The 26,897-nt window shown below is 32.6% G+C and overlaps 1 protein-coding gene across 3 annotated transcripts in view; it reads right to left on the reverse strand.

Annotated features, from left to right (window-relative positions):
- Positions 1-26,897, reverse strand: part of kn (EBF transcription factor knot) — a 386,251-nt gene that overhangs the window by 295,793 nt on the left and 63,561 nt on the right. For all 3 annotated transcript variants that reach the window (XM_085809758.1, XM_085809759.1, XM_085809757.1), the window contains exon 4: positions 19,568-19,623. In XM_085809758.1, the coding sequence (XP_085665884.1) occupies positions 19,568-19,623 (56 nt within the window). The remainder of the gene's footprint in view (positions 1-19,567; positions 19,624-26,897) is intronic.

Raw genomic sequence — 26,897 nt, forward strand, 5'->3', positions numbered from 1 at the left:
TATTTAAGCATACGTAATATGTATAATATTTAAACCAGAACTTTTTAAAAGGGGGAAAAAGAAAGAAAGTTGGAGGAAATACATGAATTGGAGCGGCTTGAAAGAGAAACTCATTCTACTTTGAACTAGATTCACTGTAACATTTTCTCTTTCCTTTACAGACAGTCTGTAATGAAGTTATGTTTTTAATTTAAAATCTAATGGCTTTAATTTAAAACAGAGCAATAAAGGATTACATGTTATCAGAATTTAAATTATCTCCGTCCTTAAACTGATTATGGGAAGCATAAAAAATGTTCGCGAAGCATATTTTCTTCAAGCAATAATTATTTAAATTTCTCGTAACGTAAATACCAAGAAAGATGAAAAGTGGTTTCCAGCGGAGGGAAGAAAAGGCCTTAAGCTGAAGAATATTAAAAGCAAAATTGGGCCTCAACACAAGAAGTGATTAATTCGCTAATTTCCCTTACACAAACAACCGAGCAAAAACATAACGAGGCCCAAAAAACTGTCGCCTTTAAATGAAAAGCAGTTACAATGTATTTATGACGGATAATGCAACATTCCTTCCCTGATTTACATATTCAGGAAAGTTGCTATCACATCCGCAATTATAAATATCCTTCGCCTTAAGCGCTATCTGTTTCTATACTTTTGAATAACAACCAACTGAAGATGAACTCATCAAGTTTTAATCGAGGGGATGAATTTTATTATCTATCCTTTGTCGTTGCCTCTCGTAATAAAATTTACTTTGCTAAAGGCATAGAACTCATTTTCCGGGCAACCTTCGGTAAACTGCGATCTATAATTAGATGTCTCCTATTAAGCGTGTGTTTAAAGAGACCGATTCCACAGATAAACCTTGATTCACGGTGTTGCTACATTTGCTGGTGCTCCGATTCCCTAGCAATCAGTTTAAATAAATTTTGTGGAGCATGTCACGGTTTTCATGCAAATTGTGTTTAAATGGAACAAGATTTCTAGCATTCCTTTTTTTACGAATATTATGTACTCACAATGCATTCAGGTGAGGTTTTTCTTAGATAAATATAACGCAAATTTTGCTACTTAATTAATGTTTTCAATGGTTAAACAATGTTCCAGAGCAAAGTCTGCATTTCTTAATTTATTTAATTTTAAAGAATTATATTACCTGAGTATTATTCTTAAGATCGTATATGAAACTATATCAGACAGTTTCTTATTTGGACTTTGAGAATCCTATTTTTTCTTATTGGCATTTCTATAATTTGGAATTTTATTATTTCCATACTTAAATTTCCTAGTAATTAATGAAATGCTTATTGTAATTGTAAATAAGGAAAGAAAATTTTGAGAGAAATTTAACAACTTTTACTGAAATTATACTGAGCGCCGCCTGAGATAACCACTGACCTAACTTTGTTGTAAAAGTCTTACAGTGTTAGTAGTCATCCTGGCAGAAGGGAAAATTTCCTCCGTGTAAGAATATACTTATAAATATTACATGGGCATACAAGGCCTGTGAATAAGCATAGATATGTTGATTACAATCATTGTCTTGTACAAGTTATATGACAGATACATAAAATCATGACAGCTATGTGTACATTTAGACATTATATGAATTCATATTTACAATACTTTTACTGAGATAATCAAAATTAAACTTGTAATTCATTTACACATTGACTGGATTTTCAATATCATTTAAACTGCTTTACAATATTATTTTTATCAAGTACATATAAACTGGATAGTAATATGCTTACATTACAATAGTTTTGCTCTTACAGTCCTGTTATTATTCTACGGGGTGAGCTATTTTCCTAGTGTTGATGTTCAGTTGTTGTAGTATTTTGAATTGCTATTAAAATTATGCTGCGAAGATACAATTCTCAAGAGAGGGGGAGAATTTCTTAGAATCTTGCTGAGCAAAGCCTGATTACCTCCTCTATTTTAGTTTTCGTCTGCTTGTTGCCGCGGGTATTCTCTGCCCATTGCGGCCAGTATTCACTGCTTGGCATTTTTAAATGCAGTTTATTGGTTTGTGGGCAGTTGAAGAGGAAGTGATCTGCATCATCTACCGCACCACATTCACACAAATCTGATGCTCGTATGCCGAATCTCTTAAGGTAATGTGGGAAGGGACCATGGCCAGTGTAGAATTGAGTTTGTGTTCTGCTGTATGTATTAACGCTGTATGTATGACTTTTGGAAAGAACTTGTAGGTTCTCCTCCCTGTGCTTTCCCTTTCCCATCTTTTCTGACTGAAATTATACTGCATCATTATAACAAACACAACCATGTAAAGAATAATCCAAAGCATAAAATTTAAACCATAAAAAGTGAAAAATGGCTTTTAATAGAAGAACAAGTTTCCAGTAGTCAATCTAAAAACTAATTTCTAGATATTCATATACATAAATGTAAACAAATAATTTGAAATATAACTTGAGTTATATCATAAAGCACTGAACATTCATATTCGCTTTTATGTACAGAATTTCAAGTAATTAATAAAAGTTCAAGAAAACTTCTGAATTGCTTAAATGTGCTTTTAATGTAATAATTCCCACTAATATTTAAAAGCTACAGTGAATTACGGAAAGTATGCTTCGTTTCTTAATGTAATAAATTAATTTTTACTTCTTGCGGCTTTTAAGTAATCTTTCATCCAGTGTAATTATTGCAAATACTATTAGCAGTCGTGATTAAGCCACGAGTGGTTTTTCCTAAGGTTTTCAAAATGAAAATATTCTTTGCTGCTACACTTATTATGCAGTAGGAAGTAAAGTAAAATTGTCACAAAAAAATGTTAGCGACGAGAATTATTCTTGCGTAAGTGCAAGATTCCTGCTTCGTACGATTACTAAGCATCGCTTTTGTTACTGAGATTTCAATTAGAAATAATACTTCCCCCTCTTTTTCTTTTAATGTGCTAGAATGAGTTTATTTTGCAAGTGCAATTTTTATTTCCGCATTGCTAGATCCATTTTAAAATTCTGGAAGAAAATATTTACTTAGGACTTCGTATTTAACTATAAGTTCACTTTCGAGACTCAAAAAAGTGCTTAAATTGATTAAAGAATTAGCTGAAGTTTTTCTATTGAGATTCGCAAACTGTTTTTACCCTTTAGTGTATATGTAACTGATGCACGTTTCATTCTTTCAAAACTGTTTCAAGAAATTGAAAGAAAATCTCAATTTTCACGCTTTGATAATTTGGAAATTTCTCTTATTATGTAAACTGAAGAAGGATTTATTATGATGAAGTAAAACCGTTAACACTTATTAGAGTAAATATTCAGGGATAAAAATTTTTTAATTCATTTCAATTTGAAAATAGAAAAATTCATTTCAATTTGTGTTATCACAGGTTGTAGATTTATTGATATTAAAAATAATATCTGCTTGGAAGTTACTAAACCAAAAAAATATACCATAAAAAACTTGCATATCTATCACATGAACAATAATACTAAGCTTGTTTTCATAATTGCCTTATGATCCAAACTGCAGACATCAGGAATTCATTTTATCTTACATAAAAAATTGGAGTTTCAGAGTAGCAGTCTCTGAAAAGACGTTAAAGGATTCTCCAAAACTTGAGCTGTTTAAAAATAAGCAAGAGTAAAAACTTTATTTGAAACAGCAGGCGGCAGTAATGAATCTCCACTTACGCGTTGTATGAGAGGATATTTGGATAAGAATAGGCCACCCTATAGTTGAAAATAAATTATGCTCGACACTAGTACAACAGTCTCATTTTTAGTACTAAAGAGACGGGGGACAATGACGTTACCAATATGCGCTCGCAAAGTGCAGTTCGTACTCCAACACCATATGGGACTCTGAACGAATCCCTCGCGCGTTGCAACAATAAAACAATCTAACTCCCACCTCCTAGGAGGGAGGTAGGGGGTCTCTGAGCTCTCACTTCGTGACCTGTGATTGCTTCATAAGCCTGCTGTCGTTTTTTTGCCCAGTTTCGGATTCTGAATATGACAACGGTGGCTATTGATTGGGCTTCTTCACTGCTCGAAGAATGACAAAATAAAACAAAAGAAATTTTCGTGATTTTATCGCATGATTGGCTCTATTTTTACGCCGAATTTCTCTACTCCATCTAAATTCTAACACAGTGAAAGAAGACTAATTGGTAAACAATAAAATAATACGGGCTTGAGAGGAATTGGTAAATAATCAAATAATACTTGAGACAGACGAATTAGTTAATAATCAAATAATACAGGCTATTTTTCGTAAGTGTCGAAAATGATTTTATCCTAACTTAATTTTTATATTTTACAAGCATCTAATGTAAATAACAAAATAAGTGTAAAAAATATAAAGATGCTTTTGTATGATGTATTTTAAAGCAATTATCAGTCATTATAATCAAGTAAGAACATTTCATACACACGCTATTAAAAAATACGCATTAATGTTTGTCTTGTTTTTAATCGATTTTTACCTTTTACTTTCAGCTAACTGAATTGGAATATATATTTTCTGTATTATATACTTCGCTGTAAATGCTACTTAAAAGTTAAAATTATAATTTAATTTATATTTGATCCTTTACTCCCTAGAGAAGAATAAGTTGGACATGCCAGTTAAATCAATCTTAAAGTACTAAATGCAGCTGGGCAATCTTCATGACCTCTACATTAGTATTCATATGATGTATTTAAAAACAGAATAAATGAAAAAAATAATTTTCATCAGCATTGATTTCGATCTGTTCCTTTTTCCTATACCTTTTGACTGGTTTTTGCTAAACTCTTTATAAGACAAATGAATCGTAAAATGCATGTATTAACTTGTAAGCAACATCAACCGAGTGCAATTAGAAATATGAAAAGTTATGCGCATCAACATTACCTTAAAGAGTAATTTCAGACTAAATTCCTAATTTGACCAAGGATTAATATTTCCATTCTATATATTATTAAACAATATTTCGAAAATACTACAAACATTCCTTGCTTTTTACTTCCTTGTGCGGAGTAAAAGAAGTGTTGTAATAGCCAAAATTTTCGAGTTTCAGATTTCAACAGAAATATCCATTTTTGACCGTTCCCGAACCCATTTTCATTATTTTATCTCTGTTATTGAAGATATATATATACGCATCCACACCCTTTAACCTGGTTTAAAAGTCCTTACCCAGACTTTATTTCCGCAGTAGTTGGTCGTAAGTCATATACCTCCACTTAAGAAGTGTTTTAAATGACAAAAGTTTTCACGTTTTGTCAGTGTCGAAACGTGAAAACGTCAAAACGTTATTTTGCGATCTCCTGAAAAAAAAGAAAATTATAACACGTTTGACTCCCTTAAGACAAAAATTGACTGGGATATTTAATTTCAAAATTTGCAATTTTCGAGGTCATTTGCAACATGCCTTAAGTTATCGGTTAATTGCCTTGCATTGGTTAATTAAGTTAGAATAGTATGAGGAAATAAATTTAAATGAAGCACAGAAAAAAAATGTATAATTTAACAGGCCATACAAGAAAGTCATGTGGTTCAGATTTTTCGATCTAATTAAAAAAACATCAGATTTTTTCATGAAATAATGACTGAATGGAGAAAAATCTGTTTATCAAGGTGAATTTTAAAACAGGAAATAAGCTTCACATTCCGGAAATATATGAGAATCGAAGTGATTGCATGCATGATGAAGCGAATTTGGCGTGTGGGGAAGAGGGGGGAGTTGTCCTGTGTGTCGTAATGTTTATAAATTCTTCATAAATTCGCTATAAAATCTAACTTGTGCGATTTGTCCAGGAATGTTAATGCATATTTCTTGTGTAAAATGAATTTCTCAATAGTTTAATATTTTAATTATCGTTTGACTTTTTAATATTCTTAAATTTCCGTTGTTTTCTTTCGCATTAAAATTTTCTACAATATGTTTTATGTCAATTTTTAATCTAATTTAACATTTTTATTGGCAACTATTGTCTTTAATTATCTGGATTTAATTTTTAAACTGCTTTCATAAAGACGCTTCTTTAAAGAATTCCTACATTTTAAAAACACACTTGTTTTACCTTTATATGTTGAAATTCAGTAACTAAAAGTAGAAATAATAAATATACTTCTGTATTTTACTATTATTAAGGTAGAAATTGAATTTAATCGCTATATAATCATCATGTTTTTAATTTTTTATATTCAGCTCTTCCCTATTCCAGTTTTCCTTTATCCAGTGTATTAAGATTAATGCTAAAATCATCCGATATTAGACGTATTTATCATTTAATACGGTTGATATTTATTACTCAAGCATAGTACATATAATTACAACGTTTTGTGATAATTACGCATGGATCAGCCAACCAAGAACACTGAGATATTAACAATTGTAAAGGCAGTGATTGTTTAAAAAAGGATCTAAAAATTATTTGTACTTATTTATTTAGTATTTATTTTAATGTGTTTCAGACTAAGAGATGAGACAAAAGTTCTAAATAAATTGATCAGTTTGGATTGAGATTTAAGTTTTGTGATTCATTAATGGTATCGGATAGGGAAGATATTCATTTATTTCTTAGAAATATGGCAGAAGATTTTATTATCCAAATTGTAAAAGATGCTTCTTCTCAACCTCTGAAAACTCAGTTAATTACTTTTTCCCTTAAAATAGTTAACTTCAATAATTATATTAATTTGTTTTCCATACTAAAGTGAACAAAAGGCTGTTAAGATAATTTAAATAGTTTTACTGCCCTTTGTAAATATTTGTAGTTATCTACGAGCGAAATTTTACTTAATTATATTGGTGTAAAAGAATGTAAATGAATTAATATTTCAAAAAGTTATTTCTTTTGTCGCCGTGTTCATTATGAAATACTGATTCTAATTTTGCGTTTTTTTTTTTTTTTTTTTTTTTTTTTTTTTTTTTTTTTTTCATCCAAAAACTATCGTATTCCTAAACAATAATTTAAAAAATAGAATAAATTTTACTCAACCTTTAAAACAAGAGATTTACCCCCCAAAAAATAATAGTTCATATTATCAGAAGCATATTCGATCAAAAACCGAAACAAGAAAGCTAAAGTGGATCGGCGACATAAAAAAAATAATCACGTTCTCCCTTTTAATTGACAGTTTCAAACTAGTGTGAAACTTCGAACCTTTCATGATACTTTCTATAAAACTGTTTCACCATTTTGAATATATGTATTAAAATTTGGCACAGTAAAGTGAATGATGAGGGCAATAGAAAATTAAACAGGAAAGCGCATTAATAATAGAGGATTTTTGTTTTTCTAATATGCCTTCTGCAATTTAAAAAAGAGAGGGAAAAAACAATTTAAAGGAATTCCTAAGGTACTTGCTACTAAGGAAACACGCAACAAAACAAATGCTGTAAAGTAACTGTCAATTTAAACACAGATAAATATTAACTTTTCACATTCCCAAAACTCTCAGACATAGAATGAAGATTAAAAAAAAAAAAATATATATATATATATATATATTTCAGTTAAACAGCATTCCGAAAATATATATATATATATATATAAAGAATAGCTGTATTTATTGCAAATAATGCAATAAAACGGACAGAATACATTTTAATTCGTATGCTGTTAAAAAATGTATAGACAGTTCCCTCATAAAGTGATTAAAATTATATTAAATGTGGTGTAAAAGCAGCGTACATAATAACGCCATTTAAAAGAACGATCTAATACCAAGCTTAGCTTGCGTACACGCTCTTCACTAGTTATAGGATGATAGTGGCACAAAACGCGACATAAAACAAGACCATGAAAAGAATAAAAAAAATAAATGAAAAATAAAAAAAAACATTGAACCCATGTGCAGAAGGAAAGCGACATGGTAGTGCTATCGACTGAGGTACGGGAAATACGCGCCGAGGGGAGGGGGAAGTCATGGAGCCGTGTAATGGATGGCCCCCTATGCCGTGAATCGCTTCAATATCGTTAAGAGCAGCCACAGAGTGACTTCGTGGAGCTTTCGCCTCACCAAAGAGAGTCGGTGTACAGTTGACTGGTTCTTCTGACTGCACTCAACAGTGCTTTTGCAAACACCCACCGCAACTAGAACTCGAAATCCTCCCCTTCTCCTTCGCCTCCTGCCCCTTCAGGAGGCAGGCTGAAAAGGGGGGGCAAGAGGAATCTGAGTATATATTTTTTATATATTATATCTAAGGTACTGGTTGAAAGCTACATTTATAAAATTAACTCTCAGGTTGAATGTTTTGTACGCTAGCAATTTCTATCATGATTACAGGGTGGACTTCAAGGCACTAATGACATTCGAAACAAAGACTTACGAAGATATTTAAGGTAAAATTAAATATCACTAATTTAATTGAAATAAGGATTCTGTCTCATTAGATCAAACTTATAAACTTTTTGTACTTTTTTTCCCCAATTTTGGGTAGTCCGAAATAAACGCGAACATCAAAAGGTTATACTTTTATTATATATATATATATATAAACAAGCTTTAGATGATTTGTTTTTGTATCATTACGTTCTTTGAGAATCATCTAAGCTCTGATTTATTGAAACAAAAAATCTTTATGGCATTTAATTTTAAAATAAATGCACAGTTGCAGAATAAAATAGGTAAGTAAATAGCTTTAAGCCCTTTCTTAATTACTCAGACCTGGTCTTGAATTGATGTTAATGGTTTTCATTGTTGCAATAAAAACGAGATTCTTAACACGAAACATGCGATAAAATTTGAGTGCAGTGACCTACACAGAAACATAAATATTTCATTCATTTTATCCCATTATTCCTTTTTTTATATTAACTATCATAACTGTTAAAATCATATGTTACTGAAGAAAATTTCCGATGAAATATTTACTTCAGCTCATAAAATACTGCGATCCTAAGGCGTGAAGATTTATAAAATGGTTTTAGTTCTTTTGTTCTTTCTTTGTTTTTGTTTAAGTAAGATAAGGTATGACATTTGAAGCTGCATAAAATATGATTTAATAATAATTTTTATTTTGTTGAAACTCTAAAACCTAAATATCAATATTTAGCCTGACATAAATACAGGTCACGAGACTACAGGAATGAAAATACATAGTTATTAAAGCTTCCAAATCACGCAAAATAACTAGCGATAAGGAGTTTGATAAGAGAAATAAGAGAAAAAAAGGTGCAGAAGAAAAACTTCAGAGATTCTTCAGAAATAAAAATTACATATTTTAATATTACAGACAATAAATTCAAGTACATTTGATTTCTAGTGCCAAGACTTAAACTGCAAATAACTTTAGTTTGCAGGAAAAATAGAAACTCTTGCTGTTACCTTATAAACAGGATTCTTCAAAAAATACTCCCTCCCACCCCAGACTTTGGTGTGTTTTATACTATATTCAGTAAAACATTTGCAGCCTTTATGTTCTACCACATTCGAAGTAATTTTTTCTCTACCTAAATAAAGTTTAGTAAAATCTGCGATGAATGAAATATCGGGTGTTGAAAGCATTGCAATGTTTCTACTGCTTCTATTTTCATAGCTATTCGAAACCAATTAATCAATTCTCTGGTGATATATTAAGATAAAGTGTCGAATATGTGGCCATATTAGCATTCGAATTGCAGACAGCACATGAACGTTTGTATCCGCTCTTTGGAGGTGTAGGTTCCACGACTTTCTGTGTTACAGCTTGGGAAACATTTTGCTCGATGGAATGGTAAAATGACCGAAACGCTTGCCCATTATCCGACGAATGTTTAGTGGTAGTCTTCTAGCCTTCAATACAAATTTTTCACCTGTAGAATATTATATTTACTGTAATATAAAGACTACTTAAGAAATGTAAACTTTTATGTTATTGCTTATTAAGGCAGATTAGAAGAGACAGTAGAAATGCACAAATTGAAATCTAAAATATGAAAGAAAAGATGAGGTGAAATAAAATTTAATTAACAGGTTGGAAATAATACCGTGAAAATTTTGAGTGCCATATTTATCATATGTTCCCAAATTTTATAAAATGTTTTCGCATTTTTTGTTTGTTTTCGCTGCAGTTACAATTAGTAAATTTTTGAAACCCAGCTGAAATGCACTACATCATATAAGGTATTTTCCCCCTCCTTTCTGCAAGCCTTTGTGATGTAAAGTTAGCACACTTGGCGCGTATTCGAGAGGTCCAGGTTTGAGTCCCGGCGAAGCCATTGCACATTTTTCATGTTTCCTGCTTCAAAATAACCTAATGTCTTTACAGTGGCGTCCAAGGTGAAAAGTGGTGAATGATCATTCTTCACCACCAGGATTTGGCGGCTGCTTTCCCTAAACCTCAGTCGCTCTTTAAAAGAGGGAATATATAAGGTATTTATTTCCTTAAAGGGAGCAGTCACGCCAAAAATGTTGGGCGTATTACCGCTAATTGATATAATTGCATCGTATCTGCCAGGTGGTAGAAAACTAGTATGATGTATCAATTTACATGCCAGGTGGCAGAATATATGTACCGTGTACATGCCAGGAGGCATAACGCTTGTAAACATGCCAGGTGGCATACGGCTTATAGATAAATTGTAAATAAATATACAGTAAAATATCTTGGTGTAATAGATCAAGGAACACGCTAGAACCTTTTGATCATTTGGATATGTACATTCCAACGAGTCTTACAATGTTTGTAAAAAACTATGTAATATTCAAGATGCTCGCATTCATTTAAAAGGTCATCTTAATTCAGGTCTTTGTGATATATACTAGCCAGGTGTTCACATTGTATCTTTAGAGCATCAATACAGTGGTGTGTAATACAGTGGTGAAGTAATACAGTGGTGGCCAAAATTGTGGACACTTTTGGAAATTTTTATGCTTTTGAACTTTGTATGCTTATAGAAAACGTTACGTTTCACAAAATGCAAATTTGTATATATCATTTTAAAGAGAATTTATTACCGAATTCAATACAAAACAAAAAATTCAATTATTTGCAGTACAAAAAAAGTTAAACGATAATAGTTATCGATATATATTAGATAGTGATGATTGCAGTGAGTTATCAGTACTTAGTAGGGTACCCTTTATTTTTGATTACAGCTTCACATCGACGTTTCATTCAGCTGACAAGAGTTTTAAGCTCGTATTTCGTTATTACATGATGCCAGGAAACAATTATAGCCTCAATTAATTCCCTTTTATTTGATGGGCGCCTCATTCGGACAAGAGTTTTCAAACGGTGCCACAAATTTTTGATAGGATTGAGGTCAGGACTGTTTCCTGGCCATGACAACAATTTAATGCTTTTTGTACGAAACCACTCTTTCGATATTTTGGCCGTGTGGCAAGGAGCAGAATCCTGCTGAAAAATAAACGAAGCATTGTTGGAAAAGAGATCTCTGATGGAAGGTAAAAGTTTTGGTTCTAGAATAGTGTCAATGTATTTTCTGGCATTCAGTATCCCATCGATGACATGAAGGCGACCAATACCATTTGCTGACATGCATGACCAAATCATAACACTAACTGGGTTCTTCACAGTTGCTTGAATGCAGTCAGGATGTAGCTCTTCTCCTATTCTACGTCTTACATATTTTCGCCCATCACTACCGAATAACGATATCTTAGTTTCATCACTCCATATAACTTGTGACCACTGATCATCTGTCCAATTAATGTGTTCCTTTGCCCACTGTAGTCTTTTTTTTTTCGTTGCTGAAAATTAAGATAAGGCTTTTTTCGTGGAATTCTACCTCTCAGTCGAACATCTGTTAATCTTCTCCCGATTGACATAGTCTTTTTATTCTTCTGTCATCAATAGATGTGGTGCACCTTTTTCGGCCTTTTCCTTCCTTGGTTTTTATTGAATTTGTCTCCTGATATCGTAAACAAAACTTTCGGACTCATGTTGTGGTCACTGAACCCCCCACCTGTCTTGCAATTTCAGCATAGGAAAGACCACTTTCTCGTAACACAATAATATTACATCTCTTTCTAGGTGTCCAATCTACTCTTTTATTTGATGTCATTACTTCTTGACTAAATATTAAAATTTTTTACAAAAATTCCTACTTGTAATTGCAGTGTATAAGAAACAGGTCCTTCTTCTATAGAACAAAGCAAAATAATGAATTGTTTCAAGTGTAAACATGATGTCAGCTTCTACCCCCAGTTACTAACATTTGATTGGTTCTCAGAACAAGAACAGTGATTGGCCAGGAAAGCTAGACATTACAAACCACTTCATAACTGTGTTTTTTATTTATATTAAAGTACATATAACTTTTTTGTATTGCAAATAATTGAATTTTGTGTTTTGTATTGAATTCAGTAATAAATTCTCTTTAAAATGATATATAAAAGTTTGCATTTTGCGAAACGTAACATTTTCTATAAGCATACAAAGTTCAAAAACATAAAAAGTTCCAAAAGTGTCCACAATTTTGGCCACCACTGTAGTTTTAAATTTAGTGAAGAAGAAAACTAGATAAACTTCCACCCATTTTTTCAAGTCAAAGATTGGGGCGACTAGAATAGGAAGGAAAGTTTTTACCTTGAACCTTTCAGTTTTGTACAGAGAAGTACCTTTTCTCCTGATCCATCATATCTACTAAGACACACACTTCGTTGTCGTTTCTACTCTTTTCCTATAACAGTAGTCTGTATTTGGGTACAGTGTATGTTAATACTGGGTAAGTACACTCTGTAGCAGAAATATAAAACTTAAATCTAGGAAATGTTTCTCGTCAAAAATATGCAATAATTGCACAGCTTTTTTGCTACAATTGCCGAGAATATTTTCGAGTTTGTAGAGAATAATTTGCAGTCTAAAAAACGAGAAATATAATTTCTGTTTTACATTTCATTCGAAATGCTCTTCTTCTTTTTCATGATAAATGCAAATAAAACAGTACCAAAACCTAACAAAATTTCATTGAAACAGAATTTTTATCATTTCTTTGACAGCTTCATAATTTCTTTTTTAAAAATTATCAGGTTTATTCATAAAGAAGTTATCGATATGCTGTTTGACAATATTCAAAGAAGTAAACTCCACACATTTAAGATAATTTTGAAGTGACATGAAGAGAGGAAATTCTGAGAGAGCAAGTTCTGGTGAATATGGTGGTTGACACAAATCCTCCGAGCCTCAGTCAACATTTTTTTTTCCGGCATTCGCCCGAATGTAAGGCCGAACACTGTCAAGATGGAAGACAACAAATCGACGATTCTACACTTCTAGGAGATTTGCTTCGATTTCTGCTTTTAAAACTGCCATTTGGGAGGAGTATTTTTCTGAATTTATTATCTGATTTTGTGGCAGCAATTCACACTACGCAATTTCTTTGCAATCCAACCGTATCCAAAGCATTATTTTTGGATTTGCAGTCTCCTCTATATATAACCAAAGGAGGTTTCTTACCTTATGATATGCTTTTGGCTTACTTTAAAGTTCGTATTGTATAATGTACACTTCTCATCTCCAATAATGAGCCATTTCAGAAAAGGAGTATTTTTATTTCTTTCCAGCAAAGAATTACGAGCCGAAATTTGAGCCAGAATATTCTTCTGTTAAAGCATGGGTACCCATACATTACAGTGACCTGCACACCCAATTTTCTTCAAATGATCATATACTGCATTTTTCGGAACATTTGTTTTGTCTGATTTTTCCTGAACTGTATGACATGGATTTTCAGTGATACTTCTTTTAATAAGTCCTTGAGTAAGAAGATGGTCGTCCAGAGCTGGTATCATCTTCCAGACTTTAACTTCTGAGCTCAAACCGAAATCGAACTGTGTTATCAAAAACAGCACTCTTTCCATGTAAAGCATAAAGTTTACGAGCAATCTGATCAGCGTTTCTTTTTTCTTTTTTTTAACAATAAAAGAGCATAATATGACGAATGCGAATTTTCAGGTTCTCCATTCTAGCACTTCACTGAAATAAAAATTATGCCCCAACACATGTTCGAATGTGAGCACAAAAAACTGTATTTAAATATCTTCTTCAATCAAGTCACTCCTTATCAGCAGTAACAAAACAACGAGAAGGAAATGCGCTTCGATTTGAAAGATCGCTGATCTTTCGTGGAACACATTTTTATTAATGGCAAGTTAATAGACATATACAGATCAGAATGGAGCTACTATGCTTGTGGGGCCCTTGGACACGTGCTCAGTGGGACAATGCTTTAAGACGATACTAACTCGGAGTGTATTTTACTTGGCAGAGTTATTATTGTTAACACTTTTATCCACTTGGCTTTCGATGGGATCAATTATTTTCCACAAACACCTAAATGCAAAATAGCAACGCAGTCATAAAGCTCATGATTATTTTAAATATTTTAGGTTTCGTGAATTCAGGGAAAACCGTAATGTAAAAGAATTATGTGAAAAACTTTGGTGAAATTGGGAATTATATTAATAGCTTCAGAACTGCATGATATTGCACACTGAAGAGCATTTCAAAGAAACACGTTGTCAGAATAGTGTCCAAAGCATTTCTATAATTGATTTTAATCAATACAACAATCCTGAACCGATAACATTACGTCGCTTTTGATGCGTCAGTCAGCTGAATAGGGACTAGAGGGTAATAATAATTATTACTAACTATTCTTCTAATAGGCGCGGCAAAACTGCATAAAAATACCGGCACTTTTTTAAAAGTTGGCCATTCCTACGCAAAACAAAAGGATTTCCTGACATAAAATCACATGTACAAGTATAAGTGGGCGGTGCACCAGAAATTCACCATTAGTGGTACAGGTATAGTCTCGCTACATTAACTGTGAGATTTTGCATCAATTTTGAGGGAGGACTACCGGGGTGCAGTTCCAGGATCTCCCATTCCCTCTTCCCTTACATCCAAATTCTCTAGAGAGTTTTCAGCCCACCGTGTTTTTTTTTTTTTTTTTTTTTTTTTGAGTGCACCCTTGCCGCTCTTCCAAACACCCATGCCTCCTCTGCGATTCGAGGCCGGACCTATTGGGGCAGCAGTCAACGTCATCAACCACTATACCGGCTGTTCTGCCGGTAAGTAATAGGTAAAGGAATAGGTACAGATAGAAGTTAGGCCAGCATCTCTGTAATACCACAGGTTGATTGAGATATTGCTAAACCTAGTTAACTCTTAAGCTTCCACCACAATATTGAGGGAGAACACCCCGAAACTCTGCAAGGGATGGCTGATGCATATTATTAAAACTGACTTAAGAAAGCCTTACAGCATTAATGTCATCCCTGAAGCAACCTTCTGCTGCGGCCGGTCAAAGGGTCTCTCACACTTCTTCTCCTAACACCAAACTCCCGAGAAAACTTTCGGCTCGCCATGTATTTTGAATGCCATCACGCCATATCGACCCTATACATGTACAAACATCCATGGTTTCTTCGGATTCTTCCAAGTAAATGAAAAAACGCCCCTTTGGGCGTAATATAAAATCTGAACTTTCAGATTTTGTTTTTCAGTAGATACTGTTTTTTAACTTTGACTTTCATTAAATGCTGCTTGGATCTCAGGCCCTACTCCGGTAGGGTTTGGCTCTTATAGTGGATAGTATCTGCTAGAGTAACATTAGACTATCAGACTTTTCTTGAAAAAGTTATGGTCAGTGGTTACCCTTGATGGCGTTCACGTCACTAATGATTGTGGCCAGCTTGATGGCGTTAAGCATACTAACACAGCCAAATAATATAGAGAAAAGATTGCCCTTGAAACTTGGGCAATTGAGGTGCCCAAGAGGCCCGGTACCTTTAATGAAATTCTTCTCAAATCATGAAGAAAGCAACCTTACGACCCAATCGGTATAGTGGTTAGCGACGTTGACTGCCATACCGAAAGTCCCGGTTCGAATCTCTGAGAAGGCATGTATGTTTGCAAAAGCATCGTGTCTGTGCGGCATGGAAACACTCTAAATATTCGGCGAGCTGAAAGTCGTTCCAGTGGTAGGGGAAGAGGAATGGGAGATTCGGACCCGATCCCAGGGTAGCTCTCCGTCAAAATTGGGTGGCTGAGGAAAGTCGTACAGTCTCAAGGTTCTTGCCAACAACAGGCGCAGTCTGGCACTCCTTGCCGCGAGGAATTTCGTTGGCTTTTTCTGGTGTTACTGTTAGAAAAGTGAGATAAGTCACAACAACAACAACAAAAAACAACTTTCATCAAGCACACGTGAAGCTTTTATCTTGGCGGACAGTCGCCGACATGCATAAAGCTGCCGTCATCTTTACAAAGTTTTATGAAATCGTCTGGATGGCGGGACATGAAAATTCCTTGCTTTTATGCAATGGAATAAAAATTAGATCCAACGATTATGATTTTGAGCTGAGCTAACAACAACAGGGATAAGACGATAAGTTTAATAGGGTTACTGTTAGTATATCTTTTGATTTTAAGAGTGTCATTAAATCTTTTCTTACAATGAGTTTCTCTTTTTTTCTTTCCCTGTATGAATTTTGCAGTTATAACTAATGTTTCATCTTAAGCCATCGGTGTCATGTGATACGACGGCGCCATTGACACTGGCGCCTTAGGATATTACACGAATTCCTGATAGTCCTATCCGCCCCTGGTTCAATACTTGCTAATCAGCATTCACTGATATCTAAGACGATGATACTTTATTAGCTAAATTTCAACCAAAAGATTTGTACAAGTGACAGCTCAGATTGCAAAGAAAGAAGAAATTTCGTTTCTATCTGTTTTATATATAGACCTTTCATTTTACGGTATAATGTATAAAGACTTTCATTCTTTCTCTCTCTCTCTTTCTATATATATATGTATATGATCCTGCATCAGCGGATCTAATCCGGTAAGCAATATCATATTTTCGACCTTATGTAATCGAAATTGCCTTCTTATGGTAATATGTGATCTCACCTAAAGATAATACAATTAATTTGTGCATAAATAAAAAAAAAAATATGTGTACTGAACATAAAAAATTGACTTATTTTAAAACTTGTCTAATATTAGTTTTTCATTTACACCGATGTTCACTATCAGAAACATGAGAGATAGCTGATCTATGCGGATTTAAATATAAGTCTTCCGATTCAAGCTGAAGGTTAAGATCATTAGATGGATAGAATAAGAATCGTTTGAAATTTCTTTCTAAGTATCCTTATCTTGGATCTATCACTTTTGTTTTCATTATTAGTCTATTTTTAATAATGAAAATGTAAATATCGCATAGAGTTCCACAGTGGTTCTGCTTTTCTCCTCCAATGTATTATTTGACGGAAAAGAATAACATTAAAATTGACCTCGAAATTAAGATTTTAATCAAAGCAAGAGCTTGTTCTGAATATTATCAAATTTATTATTCAAAAGTATTTTAGAAGCATGGTTTTGATTTTTACCTCACTTGTGATTAATAAGCGAAAAAAACAAGTCATACTTCTGTAAACCTTGTAATGTTTGTCTAGCTTTTTAACTTAAGTTTGCTGTAATTTTATTAAAATACTATGTAAAAGTTTAACCCGCAGATTAACATTCTGACTTCGTAAGTTTGAGTAGGGAGTAGGGTTACTATATGTAAAGTAGACGCCTGTAGAGTTTAAAATCTTCTATGTGTGTGAAGATGGGATTATGGGCGCAGTTTGCCCTGCTGTATGATAAGGAAGGGAGTAATGCAAGGCTTCTATTGGTATGCAAATCAAGTCCTCCGCGTCGATACAATAAACGCCACGCAGCTCAGTAAGGAGATTGATTAATGAAGATCAAATGAGATCAATATGATAGCAAAAGTGAATTTACATCCCCCAGTCTTTTGTCATTAGTCGATTTCGCTTGAACTTGAGGAGGAGAGGAAAACCTCCCGCTTAAGAGAGGGTGCAATGCAACATCATTTGCTTTCAGATTCTTCATTCATAAGTTCAGCAAATTGAATGGCTGTAGCATACTTGAATTTTGAAGGGAAAGTTTCAGAAACAAATCGCTAGCATTCAGAATAAATCAGCATTTCGACTGTCTAATTCTCAATATTATACATGCAAGGTAATCTGCGTCGAGTGAAAAGCAGTAAGCAATTTCGTATCTATCGCAGGCACTTCGGAGAGCATCTAATTGCATGTCGTGCAAGTTCATGCTTTTAGTTTTGACATAACAAACCTTTTATTCAATACACAATCATTGTAGTAAACTGCCTGTCTTACCTTCTTACTTCTACGGCAATTTATAAGCAATGATTTTTACATATATATATATATGGATAAATTTATGTGTGACTATGAATATGAAATTATGTTACTAGCAAGTACGTTTACTTATATTTCCTTCTAAAGATATACATTTCTTGTCATATCCATAGGGCTTCTGGATGTCTTCGTGGGATTCAGCTTTTGGAATGCTTTTCGTATTATCAGAATTTCTGAAATGCTCTCAAAATGGTAACCATTAACCTTAGAGATGATTTTTTTTATTTATTGGCTTAGTTTAATCAAATATTCAAACAAAAAGGAAGAGGAAATAATAAGGCAATAAGATCTGCCATTTTCTGCTTCCATTAAACAGTATATTTTAAATCTTTAATTTTAATCTTTAATGTAGGGAAATAAAATTTTTTATTTAATGTTGCGAACTCGTAGGACGTATCTGTCCCAATCCCCAGGAAAAGTTTAAGGGAAGATTCCATTTTAAGAAGCAGAAAGAAGTCCGCACTTGATAAATCTGACAAATAAATAAAAGGTTTAAAAATAATTACCCTTCTCTTTTCCATAAACTGCTTATACTTAACGGTATTGTGTGAAAAAACCTTTGTCATGCAAGAGAAATCATTAACTAATGAAGTCGTTTCTGATATAACGACTTTAATTCACTTCAGTCTCAACAATATTTCATCTTTTCAGAACAGAGTTGGTTATCTGCCTTTCAAATAACAATCCCATTTGAATTACTCCAGGCAAATCAAAGGTCATCATTATGGTAGGTTCAGAGGAATTTTTCCCTATCTTGTAGATAACTGTAATTTTTTGTCTGGATTTCTATCAAACCATCGACTTTGTACATCATTTGCCGTTTACTTAAAAAAATCGGAATGATTGCGATAATATTCAATTAATTCCCACTATTCAGTCTTTTAATATATAGCAACAAATATTCGCTGCTGCATAGAGTCAAGCAAACAATTTCATTTAAAATATTACATAATCTAGTGATACTTTAAGGAAAGCAAACTGAGATATGTTTGTAACCATAACAACTAATTATCATTAAACAGTTTGGCTCAGATCGATTGAACATTTTTAATCCTAAAAGTTAGTCGGCGTATTTTGGGTATAAACTAAAAAGGAAAATGAAGCGTGCGCATACATCTGCATCTTGTTATGCAACTTTTCCTCTAAGTTTCGAAATGCGTCGTATCTCTGTTACGCTAATAATTGTTTATATCTGAAATTAAGTGCTATATGTAGTGAATATTATAGGTTATTAGGAAGTCTCTTTTAAAATGATTAGTGTGAACTTTGTAACTGTAAGCATAAGAAATGTGTTAAATTACACGAGATATGCAAAATAACAGGAATATTTAATAAAAACCTTAAAACTTTAAATTAATATTCAGATAAATTAAAAAAATCAGTTTTAATGGAATAACATATTAATCTCGCCTACCTGTTTTGATACATGGTCTATTAGCCGAACGTACAGGTCTTGCTCCTGCCGCACTCCTATAAAACATAAATTGTGGAAAAGGCCAAAATAAGTATACTGTTAAATGTAAAATGCCGACACATATAATAGGCATAACAAGCAATTAAAATCAATTCATTTCACAGAACTTTGATTGAAGATTTCCAATCGCATTGGATAAATCCAATCGCATCGATAGACATATGCATTGGAATCCTGTTTTATTGAATAACCCAGAACCGGTGACAAAAGTCGCCAAATAGAAATTTTTCGTATAATCAGTGGGCACTAAGATAGACACACTTAGTGGGCGTACAATCAGTGGGCATAGAATCAATAAACACAATAATAACTGAAAAAATTATGTGTTTGCTTCAATGTGAAGATCTCAGCAAAGTGGATAAGCTGATTTTACGTAAAAATGAAATTCTCTTTCATATAAAATGCTCTTGCTGCAATAAATTATTGTCAATAAAAATCCGATGTTAAAAATCGAAGTCTGTTTCAAAGGTTTCGCTCTTGAAAAATTTGACAGTTTATTAAATTTGGATAAAATAACATTGAAATCCAGATTTTGAGCTTGCCTTTTGCAAGGAAAACGGGAAACCTTCATTAATTAAAAAAATCATTATATTCGAATTCGTCAGATTGCGATTTGACTGTGTTTAGGATTATTTTTAGCAAATAATCAGTGATATTAATCACCATAAGCATAGCTAAACAATTTATTGAGGTTTTCATTAATTACGCGAATAAAAACTACGTTAATTAAATAAAAATCACTCTTTTTGTAGATTTTACAGCATAGAACTCTTGTTTTGAACTCAAAAATAAGCTGTGTAAATTCTGCGATATTATACTCAATAAATTAAAAAATTTTCCAGATGCAAACCAATGTTAATAAACTTCATAAGTCTCCAAGAATAGAAGAATGATATAATAATGAATAATTATTTTTCACTTCTGAATTTGCATCTCTTTCTTTCATTTTTTTAACTCTTCCTAAAACTGCGTTTTATATTTTCTAAGACCCTGTTCAATACAGTATTTCTCGAGGAGTATTATATATTTAATGCGTGTATTGAGTAAGATGCAGTGATCAATATCTCAGTCTTTAAACTGCAAGAAGATTGGACCTCTAAAATGACAGCTCAGTCAATAAGCCTTTATAAAATGCATTACCTAGAAGATAAAGATCTCTATATATCCTGCATCGAACTCCCGTGTCTCTCTCATTATTGAAGCTACAATACTTTCCGTGATGCTATAGCATATGTGAGGAATCTACAATTTCATGAATATAACGCGAACTCTATTCATTAGAAGCAGATTAGTAATGAGTTTTAAATAAATGCTGATGTTTAAAACACACAAAAGTCCCAGTTTGGCCACGAGTGAAAAGATTCAAAGTACTTCAAGAGACAGTTACCCCTTTTTGTCGAGAGCAAATTAATATTCTAATCATTATTAATCATTATCTCTTGAGATATACAGTGATTTCTGCGACTGTAATAATGGCCAAATTAAAGCTGGATTTTGTTAAATTTTGATATTACGGTTGGCATATTTCGCAAGTGCACATCAGTGTAGCCATCAGGGGAGTGGCTTCTAGGATAGACCAATGAGCATCCAGTAATATTTCTGTCATGTCACATGACCTTTCTCGTGCTTTAAGCTAGATGATTGAAAATATTCTGCCACGCTATTTTCTGTACAAAATAATTAAAGCATCGTCAATTGCTTCTGAAACGTTTCATTGCGAAGTTAAATCAGTTATAGGAAATTACGAAGATTTCACTACCTGGTTGAAATAAATACAAACACCTGTTGGATACTTCGCAAAAATATCGATGTGAAATATTACTTAATAAGTGGTAAATAAGATGAAGAAAGAAATATGTGATAAACATATTAGCTCCAATGCAATCTTTACATAAAACTATGCGTATGAGAAAAATATTTACACGAATTACATATGTAAATAGAAATCAGCACTTTTTATTGCAGTCTATATGAAAACTCTTTCAGTCATTCTCAGCTGAATTAAAAAATATACACTTGAATTCTCTTAATCCACATAATATGCCGTGAAAATCAATCCTAATATTAATGCGTTATAAAAATCGCGAGAGTGAAATGTCAGCGATTAATCAAACTCAGAAAACGAAAGAACTACGAGATTTTCTACTATTACGCCATATATTTATAACTGTGAAACAAATGCAAATTAAAACGTAAACAATATACGCTCACATGCACGAAGATTTAGCGTCACAAGAGCAATAGCAGCTCATTAGTTCATTTTCGAAACCTCTCCCTCAGTGGCTACGCTAATGTGCATTTGTGAAATATGCTTACGGTTAGCATGCGTCTTATACAATTTCTAAAGGAGTATTGTTTAGCTCGGATATATGACTTTTATACAGCCATGAAAGTCAAAAGCTAAAATGAGTATTTGAAACATGAACAAAGTATAATTTATTAATATATCATAACTGTGTTAGAAACATTTACGTTCATGATGATTTCGAGGAGGCAAAAACACGTGTATTGTATTTTAAAATAAAATGATACCTAAAGGTAAATTTCAACATTGTGCTTTACAGTTTTTGTTGTAAGCTTTAAAAAAATAAAGTAATAATCAAATCGTAAATGTCTACTCAAGATATTTGTTAAAAATTATTTGAAATTGAAACTGAGAAGTTGGGAGCCTTCATAAAATGCATTTCCTAGAACATGAAGATCTGCATGTATCCTTCGTCGGTCTCCTGTGCCACTTTCTTTGCGATGCTACAGTACTTTCTAGGTACAAATCAAGAATTTGGAAAGTCAGTTTGATAAAAACACTTGTTAAAATACGTTTAGTTTAAACATAACTGAGTGTTCCTATAAAGGAAAAAAAGCTTTGGCATTGATTTTAAGCACATTCTTTATTATTAGAAATGTGTATTTTACGGCGTCCGCAAAACACATCGCAGCAAAAATATAGCTAACGAAAACATCATGGAGAAAACAACGCAAGGCGAAAACGTAGGGGTACAAAACATTATGAGGGAAAAGAAAGCAAAAAGAAAACATCGCAGTTCTAAAATATTGGCGTATAAAACATCCTCGTCGAAAATAAAGCTTCTCAGAAATATCTCAGTTTTAAAACTTCATCAGAGATAATATGTAAAAATATATATATAAACACCTACAAATAATAAAATAACGATAACATCGAAAGCATGTACAGCCCAGTCTTTATAAATTGTTAATATATAGCCGCATAATGATTTATGAACGCAAAAAGGAATGAGGAATGTGTTTGCCTCTGCATTTCATATGCTTGGATTAATTAACAAATTTCTGGCAAAAAAGCAAAAAGGAAATTTACTGTAAGTGAAAGAAAATAACTTTACAATTTAAAAATTAATTAAACAATTTTAATATAGCAACCTCATGTAGTTACTCATCTTCCTTTCTCTAATGCTTCTTAGATTGTGTTTTTCATGAAAAACCGTCAACACGACTTCATGAAAGAGATAAGTTAAATAATGCCCTTTAAAAGTTAAGTACGTAAGTTTAAAATTTTATTAAATGCTATGCATAGCATAAATTTTCTATTCATTTTCAGTTTTGAATGCGCAAGTTTTCTTTCCGCCTTTTTAGCAAAAACTTATTAATTAATCCAAAAATACGAAGTAAAGAGGCAGACATTATTCTCATTCCCTTTGATTGCTCGCCCACCAGCGGCCAAGCGATAAAGTCGCTGCACACTGTTAGTTCGGTCTGAGGTTCGAATCCCGTGAAAAGGCTCACTGCATGGGAGTTTTCGTAGTTTTCCTCATGTGTAAAGTGTATACAAGCCAGTTCCCCTTAGAAAGTCCTCCACGAAGACATCTCTCTCCTTAGGCAGATAGCCCTCGAGCCTTTGCAACAATCACATAAACCAAACCAAACCAAAACCCTCAATTCCTCTCATTCCTCATTTTTCGCAAATCGTATTACTATTATATATTGACAACATTTAAAGCCTGGCAAATACGTCCTATGTCGACGATGTTATTGTCATACAATGATTTGTAAGTGCTTTATATTTTACTAAGATATTATCTAAGACGATGTTTTTAAACGCGTTATTTTTGATGACGATGTTTTATACCACAATATTTTAGAAGTATGATGTTTTCTCCTTGCTTTCTTTTCTTTTACAATGTTTTGCACGCCGACGCTTTCGCCTTGCGCTGTCTTCTTCGCTTCGCTTTCTTCGCTTTCGTCCACGATACGTTTTTATTATACTTGTTTTACTTGTTTTTATTATACTTGTTTTTGTTCGCCTATTTAACTGTATTTTATCGTTACCATTATGAGTTAACAAAAAATTTTCTCAGTGCAACAAACATTTATGAAGACGAAAAAAAGCTTTATATTAATCGAAGAAATTTATGACAGAGCCGTATTTCATTGCGAAAAGAAAAATAAAAAATATTTCAAAGCCGCAGTTAAAGAGTATAACTGTGAAACCTTTTAATCCTCCAAATAGCACCGCGCTGTGTACCCACTTCCCCATGAGGCTCTTCTCCACTTTATATTTATTATCTAGATCTGTAAAATTTCTTGTTCTTAATTTCTTTAACCACCCGAAGTCATTTTTATAATCTGCACATTATGAAGATAAAAAAATTACTCAAAGTGTTATACAAAACAAGCTAATAAATTGTAGGCAAATGCAAAACATCATGAGCAGATCTAAAAGCCGTTACACTCGAGGGGTTAAATCGTATTTAACTTCAAGACTAGCATTACTTAAAAGGACGCGAATTAGTTTTCTGACTGACCTAAAAACATGCAATAACGAAATAACATACATTTTGAGCTTTCATTTGCGTTCCAGGACGGTATGTTATAAGTAGAACATTTACGCAAAAATCTGATTGGAGAGCTTTTAGTGGTGGTGGTACCCTAAAAAATAAATAAATAAATAAAAAATAGAAAGCGCAAAAAGTTAAAGCTCTTATAACTCTTTTGTTCCTCAAAAGTTGTAGATGTGTGAGTTTTTAAGAAATCTTATGACTTTCTCTAACATTTGTTTTCTAATTTTTTAATCATTGTCTGTTTTTTTGTTTTGTTTTTGTTTTATTCCATTCCGAGCTTAATTACTAAAGCGCCCTGAGAAAGCCGAATTTACATATTTAGTACAAAGCCCACTTTAGTTAAGGACGCATGGAAACAAATGTTGGCTAATTACCGCATAAATATTCCAACAATGCAAGAAAAATACTTAAGAGGACGGCAAAAGTAGCAACAATTTTTGGACTTTTTTAATTAACTTATCTGACACCTCGTTCCCTTTCACGCAAACTGCTAGCTTCGAATTCCTATTCTCTCTAGAAAAATACTTGTTTTATACGCATTAACAACTTGGTCTCTGCTTGTACATTTGTTGTAATTAATCTTTAATTTTTATTCCACTTTTGTCTGCAGGGTTTTTATGAAAGTGCATTTGAGCAGTTTTTAGTTCTCCAGTTAATCCTAGGGATTAAAATAGTAGGGAAACCAAATGCTAATAAGGCAATGAAGAATACCTGACGAAAGAAAGAGTTCAGATGCTAATTACGTATAATAAGGGATACTGGCGATCATGTGATATCTTTAAAAACAGTTCTTTACTTTCTATTTTCCAATGGAAATCCTTTTTTCGCTTCATTTTGCGTTTTTCTCGTCTCAAACGCATTTAGAACTCTTTCCTCAAAATGGAATGAGTAATTACTCACTGCGAGAAGTCAAACACAGCATTAAAAGCTAACTGATAAAAAGAATAAAACGTATTGTAAAATATACGCGAAGTGAGTCAAAAAAAATCTTGAATTTCATTCGTGGTGGTGAAGGATTTTCCTCTGGAATAAATTATTTTTTTCATAGCTGTTTATTGTTACTCATTGCTCTTGTTTTTCCACTTCGATCTAAATTATTTTTTCAGTATAATATAATATACACGCTTACGAGGAAAGTCTGTTTTTCCTTCTAACTGAGAGCCTTCTAAATAAATGAGAAAGAAACAAAAAATATTAATGGATTGATCCTCGCGTTTAAAAAATACAAAAAGGAAAGAAAGGTATTAGAAATGTTTTGGGTGACAATTTGTGACGAAACATTATGTTAAAAGAACGAGAAGAAAATTCTAACATTATTATGATAAAGGCCAAAATTATTATGAATTTTAACTGTTTGTCTCTGTTCGATGATCATATGAGTTCATAAATTACATGCTTTCTTAAAGGAGACTCTAAAACGGGCATTTAAGTAATTATTACATTTTTTTTATTAGGCTAACTTAGAAAATTTTACAAAGGGCTACGAAATGCTTAAATTCTTGTCAATTAAGTTATTTTCAGACTGTATTGACCCTGACTTTTATTTTTCAAAATAATCATATTTAAAACCCTCCGAGCGTTACAAGTTTAGCCTTGAAATTTCAAAAGTTCTTCAAAATGTCATGAATAAGTTGTATTTTCTTGGTTATAATTAAAAAACGACTCTCTAATTTTGTATTCTGATTCCTTTTCTTTGAATATACATCCAATGCGAAATCGAACACAATTAAAGCTGGCAGAAATTTTATGTGTTAATGAATATGAAAGCCACCCTTCTATACGGAATTTTCCGTCCGTAACGCTGAGAGGGTTTTAAATTAATTTTAAATAAAGTTTATTATCGTACGATCTTAATGATAATATTAACAAAAGATAAATATTTATCCTAACTAATCTTCTTAAGCCTTTGAAACGAATAGACAGGATTCTACTAAAATTCTTTCAAAATCGGTAGTAAAAGCCAAAACAATTATAATCCAGCTAAAGACCAAAACTACCCTAAAAATAAAATATAATATAATAAAATAATCGCAGGTTATATTCAAATAAATTTCTTGCCAAGCAATAGACCTACATATTCTTAGCAACTCTACGGAAGAAATTATCAAATAAAGAGATAATAAGCCAATAAGACATCTATAAAAATAGAAACTAGCAAAACTTCAATAATCAGAAACTGGATTCTTTGCCTTAGAGACTCCAACGAAAACCTCTACTATTTCCACTTTTAATATTGATTCGATACTAAAAGAGGGGGTCTTGTCTGCAGGTCTAAAATTTCGAGGCTTTATTCATTAATTATTTCTTTATTTATTTGTTCTTTTGGATTTACCCATCTGGTGTGTTTTTCTGCTTGATATAGATTTTGTACTTTTGTGTTATTTCATTTCTTTAAGTGTTTTTTGGCCTTTTAAGTCTTTATCAAACTGGGAAACATTTAGATCAGCTTGGCGTTA

The sequence above is a fragment of the Stegodyphus dumicola genome, chromosome X2 (assembly GCF_044657685.1).
Source record: "Stegodyphus dumicola isolate Sdum_Otavi_A_Nest chromosome X2, ASM4465768v1".
Classification (NCBI taxonomy): domain Eukaryota; kingdom Metazoa; phylum Arthropoda; class Arachnida; order Araneae; family Eresidae; genus Stegodyphus; species Stegodyphus dumicola.